Source organism: Rhinoraja longicauda, chromosome 9, assembly GCF_053455715.1.
Source record: "Rhinoraja longicauda isolate Sanriku21f chromosome 9, sRhiLon1.1, whole genome shotgun sequence".
In the NCBI taxonomy this organism is placed as follows: domain Eukaryota; kingdom Metazoa; phylum Chordata; class Chondrichthyes; order Rajiformes; family Arhynchobatidae; genus Rhinoraja; species Rhinoraja longicauda.
Window position 1 is genome coordinate 58,468,230 of NC_135961.1, and position 14,041 is coordinate 58,482,270.

A 14,041-nucleotide genomic window follows, 5' to 3' on the forward strand; every position below is an offset into this window, starting at 1 on the left:
ATTTCCCAAATAATAACAGCCCAAGAACATCAACCGTACTATTAAAGACATAACTGAATGGACACCAGAGGTTTTCCCAATCAAAGACAAAGATAAGATAGTGGCAATACTCATGCATCTGCTAGTAGCTGTTATAAAGCAATATTAACTATGGCCTAGAAAAATAACCAAAAAAAACAACCTCAGTGTTTTCTTCAGTTATATTGTCTTCCTGATGGGAATATCTTATGAAACCGAACGCCTGTCATGTTTTCGTCATATTTAGCTGATGCTCCAGTTCAGTTTCCCCATTAAAACTAACCCACTATGATAGCTACAGTAAAACTGAACCAACTTCATTTTCCATTCAATCTGTGGCAATTCTGTGTTGTCTCCACTGGTTCAAGCTGCAGATGATGTTCCCATCGGACTCAAGTGGATACCTCATTAATAATCTTGTCCTGGGGGTGCCATGACGCATATAGCAATAGTTATAATAGCTATTGGGGGCTCAATAGCTTAGGAACATGATTCTGAATTAAATATTTGTTGCGCGGGATGTCAGCAAGGCACATAAAAAACACTTTCCTTAGCAAGACCATGGTGGCACAGCAGTGGAGTTGCTGCCTTACAGCGCCAGAAACCCGCGCTTCGATCCTCACAATGGGTGCTTGTCTGTACAGAGTTTCTATGTTCAGGTACAGGTTACTGAGTTACTGAGCTGGATGATCAGCCATGATCTTATTGAATGGCGGTGCAGGTTCGAAGGGCCGAATGGCCTACTCCTGCACCTATTTTCTATGTTTCTATGACCTGTATAGGTTTTCTCCGGTTTCCACCCACACTTTAAAGACGTATAGGTTTGTAGGTTAATTGTTTTGGTATAATTATAAATTGTCCCTAGTGAGTCTACGATAGTATTAATGTGCGGGGTTCGCTGGTCGGCGCAGACTCGGTGGGCCGAAGGGCATGTTTCAGCACTGTATCTTTAAACTAAACAAAACCAAACCAATCTATGCACCCTATCTGAGAGAGCTTCCTAGATGTTGCCAGCATGTTTCCTCATTACCCCCTTTCCCAGCCACAAGGGGTGGGCAGCTGAAGAGCAGATTTCATACAAGACCCACCCGCTGTAATCTTCTGGTTGCTTGGCACGAGCCTCGGGCAGTAATAAAGTTAAAAATCCACACCGACGTGCATTTATATAGTGGCCTTAATGCAGTGGAACATCTTAAAACTCTTCACAGGAGCATAATCAGACAACTTCCTGCTGGAAGATCTCTACTTTCCACCCTCTAGAGGTCTGATCCACCAACTGACGTTGATGAACTATAACGATGATGGCCTGTTGGACATTTAAAATCACCTCAGAGCTTGAAATGCAACACAAATATCAATTGTTGCTTCCGTCTTAGACAAGAGAATCTAATATATATGATATGATATGATGATATGATAATCTGCTGTTTCAAAAGGATTCTTCCCATATTCTACACCTATTCTTCGGTAAAAGGTACCGTTTGTTCCATAACATTTCCAAATTAATTGGGACATTCACAGTCAAAAGAAATTTTCAAAGAACACTTTTAACAAAGGAAGTGATCATATCAAAGGGCATGAAATGGCAGAACACCAAAAGATAAATTTGACCACGTATTTTATCTTAATTTAGTCATATCAGTGCTACTGCGATCAAACTGTGCTTGACAGCTGCTGGTCTCCTTTCGTTCAATCCGATCAAACGGAATTTTGTGGACCGATCAGTGAATTAACCATCGCTACAATGACATGCCCAAGGTAGTCATCAATTCTCATTCCAAATATTGCTTTGAATTCACTGCAAACTGTCTGCATTCTGCCATTGTTGCTTTTGAGTCTTTTTGACATGGTAACATCTGCTATATAGGCTCAGCTACTACATTAAGAATTAATATAATTTTTTTAAATAAAATTGCAAAGTGGCAAGAAACAGATGACCATCTTTGAAAACTCCTACACCTGTCATGCTCTTAGATAAGGTGCGAATATGCTAATACGCTCTTCAGAGGGTTAATCAATGAAGGTTCAGCAGCTTCAGTCAGACTCCTCCTACCTCTGGCTGCAGACGGCAGCCTGTCACATTCCTCATTTTTATCAGCGAGTTTTAAATTGCCCAGACAAACAAGCAGAATGAAGGAGCTGGAAAAGGTCACACCTGGCGTGTGGTCAGTCCTGCTCCCTCTGTCCAAAGCCCCACCCACAATTCTCCAGGTTTACGCCACTCTGTCTACTTCTCTTTTGTGTTTCCTTCCTCCCCCAGCTGTTCCATTCAGAAACCGAGGCTCAGCAATCTGCCCTCCTGAAACTACTTATTAAGCCAAGCTGGCTGAAAAGACAGGCTCAGCACGTGCCACTTCTAATCTATCCAGTTTCAAAATCCAATTGCGTGGTGCTTAAAAAACAAAACATAAATGGACTTAACTCTCATTGGCTTCCCTGAAGCAATTCAAACAAAAGCATGAGTGACAAAGACATTCTCCAATATGGCAGGTGTTAGTCTCAGATTCAGCCTCAGGCGCACAACTAAAGTATTAGCTTTCAGTTAAAGCTCAGACATGCAGAAACAGGGAAGTACCATTAGTGCAGCAGTATTGTTAGTGCAGCTACCTAGTCAGGTGTTAATTCCCAGCATCACTTGTTCTAAAGCGCATCGCCACTAATTAGGAGCAATAAGGGATAGCAAAGGCCACCAATGCTAACAGCATAAAGAATGTTTATTAGTAAAGTGCAGCGAAAAAACTGGTGGAGACACAGCAGAAACAATGTAGTGACATGCTTACCTTGAGCAATAACTGTAATCAGACCTTTAAATATTTAAATCTGAAGGGAGAAAAAGAAAAAGACAAAAAATAAAATTAAGTAGTTCAAAATACAGTTGTTTTATGCAAAGACACTAAAATAATTTTGGTAGATATATAGATTATTTGTGCAATCATAATTCAATATAAATGATGCATTTTAATATTAAAATACGCTTTCAGTTAGAAATGTTTTGTAATTACTTTCAACAAGAATCGAATCATTATTGGTCACTGCCAAATACAAACATTATATAATTCAAATCAATTTGAATTCAGCAATCAGGGGGAAATGGCATTCTTTATTCAAGATTTAACATGACAAATACACCAACTTTTTTTAATGCACATTTATACAGAGACTGTTAGAATCAATTCTAGTTCACAGATGGGATGGACTTTGCCCCTTGACTGCTTTCCACATAATATTACTTTCCTATTAGAAGTGCTCTGAAAAATCTGTTTAAATATGTAAAGAGAGCTTGTAAAAAATATTATTACGTCAAAAATATTATGTCAAATTGCAACTTATGAAAGGATACCAACAATTGCACATAATTCACATCTCGCCAAACACAGGCAACACAAAAAATTATGTGCTTTTAAGCATTTTCTTAACTTTTAAAGTAAAATCTAGACTACATTTTGGGGGCTGGGCTACATTTCTACCATGTTTCACAGAGATATTTCTAATGGTTGTTTTTCCAATAAAATCTATCACATTGAAAGCATATGAAAATAACACATGCAACTTCCAGGTAAACAATTAAACAGGGTACTGTGTTATGAAAAGAAAGTGATAATTAATAATACTTGTCAGTTGTAAGCCATCTTCCCTCCTGGGAATAGCGATGGAGCCCTGCTGTGTAATTTCAGCACACTCCAATCTGAGCAATTGTGAAGAGGTCTTTTGTAATGCCAAAGAATAATGATTTCAACTGTGCACTGTTAAAACTTCATAACAACGGTAATTAGGAATTTCAATCAGCAACAGAGGGCTGTTTTTTTTTTTGCTCTTTCTACTCAGTGTTGCATTAGATACAATTTTGAATCATCACTTTTAGAAGGAACATGCTGGTAACACTAGAATGTATGAAATTGGATTGGCTTTGTTTTACCCGAGCTGCACCTTTCAAACATGTATTATGGATGAACCACAAATAATTGTGTAAACAAAACCTGAATAACTAAGCTGCTGTCTTGGTTAAGATGTAATTAAAAGTAACGAACCATGCCGCACAGTAAGATGAAGCCTACAGCAACACAACCACTGCACCCTTTACTCATCACTTTTGTTAAATTTCTTGCAGATTTCCAGAACTATATATTTTTAATTTACCTGACTCACAGTCATTAAAATATTCATTTAAAAATAGTTTCATTTTTAATAAATGAGCAATACAACCTTACATTTTCCTAACTGTTGTTTGAAAGAATATCACAAATTAAAATCAAATAACATTTAGCTTAATTGCATAATTTAATTGAAATTTTAGCAACTTGTTTTAATCTCTGATATGCTTTTATCTTAAACAGCTCGTTGATCAAACACTGAAATGTTTTAAATTTGACATTAAAAATAATGCTGGGTGTGCAAGAGAAGCTAGTATTTCAGGTGAGATGTTAAACTGAGATCCTATTTTATCCTTCAGCGTTTTGAAGTGCAGCAGAGTTCTTGTTTGCAGTGTCCAAGTTGAAATTTATTGCTGAATTATTAACACTACGAAAAGGTAATCTCGTCATTTATTTATTTCTTTGTGAGGGCAACACATAGGCACAAGTTAGCAGGCAATGATTTCATGCACACTATAGCCCCTAGACATCAAGCATAACTCCAGTCAGTGTAAAACACATTTGGATGTTCTGAGATTGTGAAATGACAAATTTTCTTTTTTGATTCACTCTGAGCCAGTGGGTACGACACCTTTCATACTGCTGCAGTGATGAATGTGATAGGTAAGCCTATAATATCACTTCACCATCCGCTGGGAATTGAGAATTGTTGTGCTGTGTCAAATGAGAATTTGCACCAGTGGTCTGTACAGCCCACAGGTTGATGAAACACCAATATGAACCATTAGAACACATCGTTAAACACCGCTTAAGGTGGGGGGGGGGGGAGATTTAATAGGGACATGAGGGGTAACTTTCTCACACAAAACACGGTGGGTGTATATGGAACGACATGCCGGTGAAGATTGTTGAGGCAGTTACTATAGCAACGTTTAAGAAACATTTAGACAGGTACATGGATGGGATAGGTTTAGAGGGATATGGGTCACACACAGGCAGGTGGGACTAGTGTAGGCAGGTGTGACATAGGTTGTGGGACATAGGGTGTCAGAGGTTATCGGGAGAAGGCAGGAGAATGGGGTTAGGAGGGAGAGATAGATCAGCCAGGATTGAATGACTGAGTCATTGATGGGCCGAATGGCCTAATTCTTATTAATTCCCATTACTTATGATATGGAGTTTGAGTGGCTCCATAAAAAGCAGTGCAATGAACAAATGACAATATAAACCTTGTAGAATTATGAACCCTGTGCAAATGGTCTCGAGGTTATGTTTTTGAGTTCCTTCAGGTAATTATTTTTGGCAAGGAGAGAAATGCCCCTGCCTCTCCTTCATGTGATATGTTCACTGAAACACAATTATAATAACTGTCATGTGCATTTCAACCAGGATTGCACGTGATTCCATGATAGTATAGTATATAGATGTAACATGAGTGAAAACGAAAGCCTCTTATTTGATCAGACCTCTGTATAGAAGTTGTGCTAAACTTTCTCAGGGAGGGGATGAAGGTTCTACTCCTGATCCGTATCTAGCTTCTCTGAAAGAAGGACCCATGTACAAGTCAGAAAAAGGCAGAAATTTACTCAGCTGGGTTGCCATGAAACAGCTCATCAATACAATACCAAATCTCCAGGTTCACATAGCAAGAAATATTACTTGAATGATTACGAGTCATCATATCCAGAAGGCAAACCAAACAAATATTTCATATCTATATTAGATATCTGCACAGCTAAACCATCAGAGTTTTAGAATTATGCAGCTTGCAGACACTGCTGTGGGGGAATACTTATCTTGAGGGAAGTATCATAATTTTCATAGACAATGGCATTTTTCCCTTGTGTTGAACTACACAAGCAATGGAGCCCTGGTTTACTCTAATGTACTGACTGAGGGAAGATATATATATATATATATATATATATATATATATATATGTATATTATATAGATTATATATATAAAAAAGAAGCCTGATGACTAGAATAGTTTTGTTTAATGTTTTCAAAAACATACTCTTCCCAGTATGGTTACAAGTTTATAACCATTTAAGGTTATTTTAAAACTGTATCTGGTTACTATATCTATTTATTGTAAATTATTTGCCTACCATCACAACAGGTCCTCAGCTGACACCATCCACATCCATTGCTGGACCTTCTGGATAACAAGGACACCTACGTCAGACCTCTATGGACTATAGCTTCACCTTCCACGTCATAATTCCAACCAAATTCATCTCCGAACTCCTGAATCTAGGGGTCAATACCCCTCTCTGCAACTGGTTCTCCTGACCCACGGACCCCGTCAGTAGGGATAGGCAACGTAACATTTCCCTCAATAATTCTCAACACATGTGGCCCACAAGGATGTGTTCTCAGCCCTTTACTATACTACACCATACACGTACACCCGCGTGCGCCAAATTCTACTCTAAAACCACTTACAAGTTGGAAGATGACACCACTGCAGTGGGCTGGATTGGAAACAATGAGTACAGGATGGAAATAGGGAGCTAAGTAACATGCTGTTAAGATAGCATCCATCCCTCCCTCAACGACAGCAAGATGAAGGAGTTAGTTATTGAGTTCAGGAAACGAGGGGATGTACAGGCCCCAATCAGCTTAAATGGTGCAAGATAGTTGAGAGCTTCAAGTTTCTAGGCATATCACTAACAATTTGTCCTGGGCCAACCACAAAAGCCAAAGCCAATAATGCACACCAACACCTGTACTTCCTCAGAAAGCCAAGAACCCCCAGCATGTATTCAACGACTAACCAATTTATACAGATGTACCATGGAAAGCATCGTATGAGGATGCATCAGTTTAGTTTGGCAAAGGTTCTACCCTACATTGCAAGAAATTGCAGAGTTGTCGATGTAGCCCAGTCCATCACACAATCCAGCCTATCCCCTATTGACTTCATCCACACTTTATGTTCGCTCAGGAAAGCAGCCAACATAATCAAGGACTACTTACAGGAAGAACGTGCAAACTCCAGTGCAAACTCCACACGGACTCCACCCAAGGTCAGGATTGAACCTAGTCGCTGACAATAAGGGCAAGTTCAAGTTTGCTATTTATTAAGTAGTTATATAGTGATGGCATTTGGCTTAAATGTCCTCAATTAACAGACCAGTTGTTTAAATGTCCTAAGGTTGTGCACTGTGGAGTGCATGAAGACCCACTTTATGGTGAAGTTATTGAACCTATCCCATCTGAAAGACTGACAGAAAATCCAAGTGAATAATAACAAAAGCTGACAGCCTATAAAACAAGCAGGCAATCCTCTCCCATAAGCTTGCTGCTGATGGATAAGATTAGAAGTGCCTTGTATGTGTTCTTCAATTGTTACACCATATGGAGATATGTCCTGAGAAGAGAACATATTCATGACAAAAACTGGGAATGAGGGACCATGTTTATCTAATTTCCCTTTCCAATTTGCATATGTAAACTGGAAAAAACCCACAAGTTAACTGTAGGTGTAAAAAGATAAATGTTTAAACTAAGTTATTAAAATCAGAAATTATTTGCTGATCATTAGTTCGTAGCAGTATTTGACATATCTAAGACATTTGTTTAGTTTAGTATAGTTTAGAGATACAGTGTGGAAACAGGTCCTTTGGTCCACTGAGTCTGCACTGACTGATCATGGTACACTAGCACTATCCTACATACTATTTACTGAAGCCAATTAACCTACAAACCTGTACGTCTTTGGAGTGTGGGAGGAAACTGGAGCACCCAGGGAAAACCAACACGGTCTCGGGGAGAACGTACAAACTCTGTGCACACAATATTGTAGTCACCGTTCAGTCTGAAGGGTCACAACACAAAATGTCCCCTGTCCATCTCCCTTCACAGATGTTGCCTGGCCTGCTGAGTTTCTCCAGCACTATGCTTTTTGCCATAATCTTGTTGTTTGGTTTGACTTATTTGGCTGTTCAGACAAGACTCATCCAGTAGAAGTTCAGCCAGCATTAAACAATTCACAACTCAAGCACTGCAGTGATAGGCTGCCGATGATAACAAAAGGCAACTTGCAACAAATGCCAAGTGTTTGCATAATTCCAACATAACAGTGTTGTTCGATCAGAGAGTCGCAATACAAGACTTGCTATAAGTGTAATCAAAGTTTCCAAAAAATTCACTATAGTTGGAGCGCAGAACACTTAGCTGTGTTGACTTTCTGAAGTGTCATATTTGTTCAAGCAGATATAAACATTTCCTGGGATTATTTGAAATTGAGTGTTCCTAACCGATGATTATTCCACAATGAAAGCCCTTAAAACGTATGAAATAATCTCATATGTCATTGCTGTTTTGGGGCCATCTGTGTATACAGTTTAGTTTCCCGGTTTGCCTGCAAAATGAGAACGTGTCAATATTTTCTTGATAATGGGGTGTTATTGAATGTAAAAAGGATCGGTACTATAGATTGATGCAAATTATTTGTTCTATATTACAACATGGTTATGAAGAACATTGAATTATCCAATTTTAGGTAACTTGTACAAACACTCCCCTTTACCCTGCCCTCCCCCCCCTCCCAACCAACCCCCCCTTCCCTTAAACTATGGCTGATCTTGCACCGGTTTCTCACCCCCCCCACCCCCCCCCCACCCACCAAACCCTTCAACAAATTTTACAGTTCACAACTGTGTATTTCTTTAGGGCTCACACTTGTTTCTATCCAATAATCAACCAATCATGGAACCCCCTTGCCTGAGGTAGTCGGTTGACGGCTGTGATTTGTCCGGCCCTCTCTTCGCTCCCCCTGCAAACAGTCTGAAGAAGGGTCCTGACCCGAAAAGTCACCTATACATTTTCTCCAGAGATGCTGCCTGACCCGCTAAGATACTCCAGCATTTTGTGTCTAACTAGGGTTATGGAGTTGGTTGGTTGATGAGGGGTGAGGAAAGAGGCAGGGGAGAAAATTAGTAGCTTTTGCAAAAACAAAAATATCAAGAACAAAAGAAACAAGAATGATCAGCCACAGTTTAAGAATAAGGGGTAGGCCATTTAGAATCAAGATGAGGAAAAACTTTTTCAGTCAGAGATTTGTGAATCTGTGGAATTCTCTGCCTCAGAAGGCAGTGGAGGCCAATTCTCTCAATGCATTCAAGAGAGAGCTGGATAGAGCTCTTAAGGATAGCGGAGTCAGGGGGTATGGGGAGAAGGCAGGAACGGGGTACTGATTGAGAATGATCAGCCATGATCACATTGTATGGCGGTGCTGGCTCGAAGGGCCGAATGGCCTACTCCTGCACCTATTGTCTATTGTCTATTGTCTATCTCCCGCGCGGAATCACTGGCCTATCTTAATAACTATAGAGGAGAAATGAATGAAGAGAAAAACATGTTTTCATGTCACAGTATGACTTGCGACTAAGCAAAACCATTCAAAAGATGACTTAAAATATGGCTCTCTGTTCAATGATAAAAATACAACGTGATCCTGGGATGAATGGGTTTCTAAATTGACTGTGGCAGTTAAATAGGTCAGCTCTTTACAAGCAGCATAGGCACCTTACAATGAACAGATGCACACTAATATGGCAGAGATTAATTCAGATTCTCCACAAGGCAAGACAGGTTGTACATAAGTTGACAATGTTGAGACTGAAGACTTCAGGTCCTCCGCTAACGACTGTTGTGTCTCGAACTGTTTACTCACTATTTTGGAGAGAACGGCAGCGAAAAACAGAGCTTCAATTTTCTTTCTTTTTATCAGCAGTTACAAAAAAAAAGGTATTCTGAACATAGGACTGAAAAAGCACAACTCTTTCCACATTATGCACTTTAGAGGTCATTGTTTTATATTTTGATAATTGCAAATTGACTTTTATTTGCCCAAGCTGAGTCGCCTTGTTTTCATTTGAAAATCCACAAAACCTTCTGAACAGGAATTTAACGGCCAAGAATCTGAAATTTCTACAGTGTCAACATTGAATAACACATTGACGAAGTAATTCAAACCTAATTTGGAATTAGATGCATCTGCGCTAATTTCCCTGCATATCACAGTTTGCCTTCCCCAAATAGCACCAGAATGTTTGCTGTTTATGCAATCACACAATTGCTGTGGGATCAAAAAACCCCCCATCAATATTTGTTGCACTGTACAACCAATTAGACCCAAAATAGGCTAGATGCTTATTGAAACTATGGTATAATTTACCGAAACAACAGCAGTATAATTTACACATGCACGCACACTCACAAACCTAAATTTAACAGTACTAACCAATCAAAGCTAATGAAAGTTCAGTGCATTAAGGGTTCCGGGGATTATAGAATTGACATGCAAATACAACTACTTCCTTTCAACTATTGCTTTGTTATTGCTGTGTGGAGCTTGATACGCTTACAACCCAGCGGTATGAAAATTGATTTCTCTAACTTCAGGTTCCCCTGACATCCCCTCTCTGTCCCCCCCCCCCCCCCCCCCCCCCCCCCCAACCTAGTCTTCGTACTAGTTTCACTGTCGGCCTGTTGCGTTTCACTGCCTGTACAACTCATTATCACCTACCCGATAGCCGACAATGGCTCCACCTTTCCTTGATCATCGTTGCTTTTTGCATTTCTTTCATTCATTTGTTCTATTTACCTTCTATATCTCTTATTTTCCTTTCCCCTGACTGAAGAAGGGTCTCGACCCATAATGTCACCTATTCCTTTTCTCCAGAGATGCTGCCTGACATGCTGAATTCCTCCAGTTTTTTGTGTCTATCACGTGTATCATGAGTTTGATGGCCATAACAATATTGTCATCAGGAGTCATCAATTGTACTTTTAAAGCAGAAAGACTTCTCACATCTTATCTTGGGTTAAATCTGAATCAAAACCACAGAGATAAAGGGACATTTCAATAAATCACCATAGACACCCAATCCACGACTGTTCAACAATGTAGAATCTGTATTAAATACAAACTGCTGCAGAAACTCAGCAGGTCAGGCAGCACCCTTGAAGGGAAATGGACAATTGACATTTCAGGTTGAGACACTTCCTCTGGACTGAGACAGTAGAGGGGAGATAGCCAGTATAAGTAGGTGAGAGGGGGGGGGGGGGGGGAGGGGGAGGAGGAAAGAGAGGGAGGGAGGGAGGGAGAGAGAGGTGTTTGAAGATAACAGAAGTTGGGAGGTAATAAGTGGGGCTGACGATGACGGAATCTGATGGGAAAAGATTCCTCCATAGATGCTGCCTGACCCATTGAGTTCCTTCAACGCTTTGCATTTTGCTCTAGACTCCAGCATCTGCAGCCTTTTGTCTCTTGATAAAATGCATAAAAATCTAATTTCGCATAATATTCAGAAAAATAATGGTTTCTCAGACAATTAAAAATCAAATTTAATTTGACTATTTATAAAATGACACCGAATGTGACTTTTGATAAAAAGGTACTGGTAATAACGGTCTTGGGTAGTGACTTGTAGAATTACTCTGCAAATGCAAATACCTCGATTGAAAAAAATAGATTCCTGTGAAATTTGGACAGCATATCCACCATGTTATTAGGAATAATGAAATGCACAAATTAGAGTGAATATATCATTATGTAATTATACTTAAAAATGAGAGCATTGTGGAGGATAACTAATAATTTACTCAAATGACTGTCAATAATTCTTCCAGCCTAGTAATTGCCTAGGGTGGCATGGTGGAGTAGCGGTAGAGCTACTGCCTTACAGCGCCAGACACCCGGATTGGATCCTGATGACAGGTGCTGTCTGTACAGCGATTGTATGTTCTCCCCATGACCTGCGTGAGTTTTCTCCAAAATCTTCAGTTTCCTCCCACACTCCAAAAACATTCAGGTTTGTGGGTAAATTGGCTTGGTATAAATGTAAAAAATTGTCCCTACTGTGTGTAGGGTAGTGTTAATGTGCTGGGATCGCTGGTCGAAGCGCTTGTATCCCTAAACTAAACTAATTGATTACCTTGTCATGGTAACTAAGCTCCTAATAGTTGTTTATAATTAAAATACCACATGACAAGATCTGCAGTCACCGAGGAGCTGTTGTTGAGAAGATAATAAAACATCTACTTTAACATGTAAAATATAAGCCAAGTTTTGCGTTTTAGGTAGCAGGTTCATGTAATGATATATATATTGCCCGAGCCACTTAATTCAAATACCCTGTTTTTCTGATTTAAATACTTAAGTACGTTCATTAGTGAAAGGAGCAGAATTAGGTTATTCAGCCCATCAAGTCTATTCCGCCATTCAATCATGGCTGATCTATCTTTCCTTCTTAACCCCATTCTCTTGTCTTCTCTCCATAACCCCTGACATCTGTACCAATCAAGAATCTATCTCTGACGTAAAAATTGACCTCCTCCACAGCCTTCTGTGGCAATGAAGCACCCTCTGACTAAACAAATTCATCCTCATCTCCATCCTAAAGGAACGTCCTTTAATTCCGAGGCTCTGACCTCTGGTCCTGGACTCTCCCACTCGTGGAAACATCCTCTCCACATCCACTCTACCCAAGCCTTGTTACACTTGTACACTGCAGGAATTGACAGGCTCTTAATTGGTCAGTACATCTGATAATTCACAACATATCACATGTAGGTCGATTTAACACTTATTATATTAACTCCTCTTCTCTAGGTCTGGATAATTGAGGTGGAATCAACCAATCACTCTGCATTTCTGAGGTTATGATACAGACCATTCCACCTTGAACGCATATTTGTCCAACTGGGTTCATCATTCATCCACTTGTTTTGTTTTATATATAACTTTAAGTCAAAATTCTTAATTGTGCCCAGTGTACTCTGAATCCTTGCTACTTTGAGCTGAGCCATTTGCCTTTGGATGCTTCTCATATATTATTTGGCTCTACACTATTTGGCTTATAAAAATGAGTTAAGCATCTTCACTCCTTTTGAATCCTAGCCGACCATCATTTATTTTACAAATAATTTGCACTTCCTTAAGAGTCATAGGGTCATCAAGGAAATAGGCTCTTTGACCCAACTCGTCCATGCCATCCAAGATGCCTGATACTTATGATAGTTTGTAGAAAGGAACTGCAGATGTTGGTTTATATCAAAGATAGACAAAGCGCTGGAGTAACATAGCAAGGCAGACGGCATCTCTGGAGAAAAAGGAGGGTGACGTTTCAGGTCTGGGCCCTTCTTCAGACAAAGCAGTCAAAGTCTGATTCTAGTCTGGGACCAGTCCTTTTTCTCCAGAGATGCTGCCCGACCCGCTGAGTTATTCCGGCACTTTGTGTCTAACTTCTGATAGTTTGAATTTTTTGCCTCACCAAGCATCTCTACTTGTATGTGGTTACCTACATCTTTTCATCACCTTTTTTGAAAGTATTTATTCACAAAATGCTGGAGTAACTCAGCAGGTCAGGCAGCATCTCAGGAGAGAAGGAATGGGTGAAGTTTCGGGTCGAGACCCTTCTTCAGACTGATGTCAGGGGGGCAGGACAAAGGAAGGATATAGGTGGAGACAGGAAGACAGTGGGAGATCTGGGAAGGGGGAGGGGAAGAGAGGGACAGAGGAACTATCTAAAGTTGGAGAAGTCAATGTTCATACCGCGGGGCTGCAAGCTGCCCAGGCGAAATACGAGGTGCTGTTCCTCCAATTTCCGGTGGGCCTCACTATGGTACTGGAGGAGGCCCATGACAGAAAGGTCAGACCGGGAGTGGGAGGGGGAGTTGAAGTGCTCAGCCACCGGGAGATCAGGTTGGTTAAGCCGGACTGAGCGAAGGTGTTGAGCGAAGCGATCGCCGAGCCTGCGTTTGGTTTCGCCGATGTAAAGAAGTTGACTTCTAGAGCAGCGGATGCAATAGATGAGGTTGGAGGAGGTGCAGGTGAACCTCTGTCTGACCTGGAAAGACTAAGCGCACGACCAGTTTTGTATCAAATGGCATGACCGTCAATGCTTCATGAATCTCC

The 14,041-nt window shown here is 40.3% G+C and overlaps 1 protein-coding gene across 3 annotated transcripts in view; it reads right to left on the bottom strand.

Annotated features, from left to right (window-relative positions):
• Positions 1-14,041, bottom strand: part of ralgapa2 (Ral GTPase activating protein catalytic subunit alpha 2) — a 330,072-nt gene that overhangs the window by 24,989 nt on the left and 291,042 nt on the right. For all 3 annotated transcript variants that reach the window (XM_078405597.1, XM_078405596.1, XM_078405594.1), the window contains one exon: positions 2,799-2,838. In XM_078405597.1, coding sequence (XP_078261723.1) covers positions 2,825-2,838 — 14 coding nt within the window. In that variant the 3' untranslated portion in view covers positions 2,799-2,824. The remainder of the gene's footprint in view (positions 1-2,798; positions 2,839-14,041) is intronic.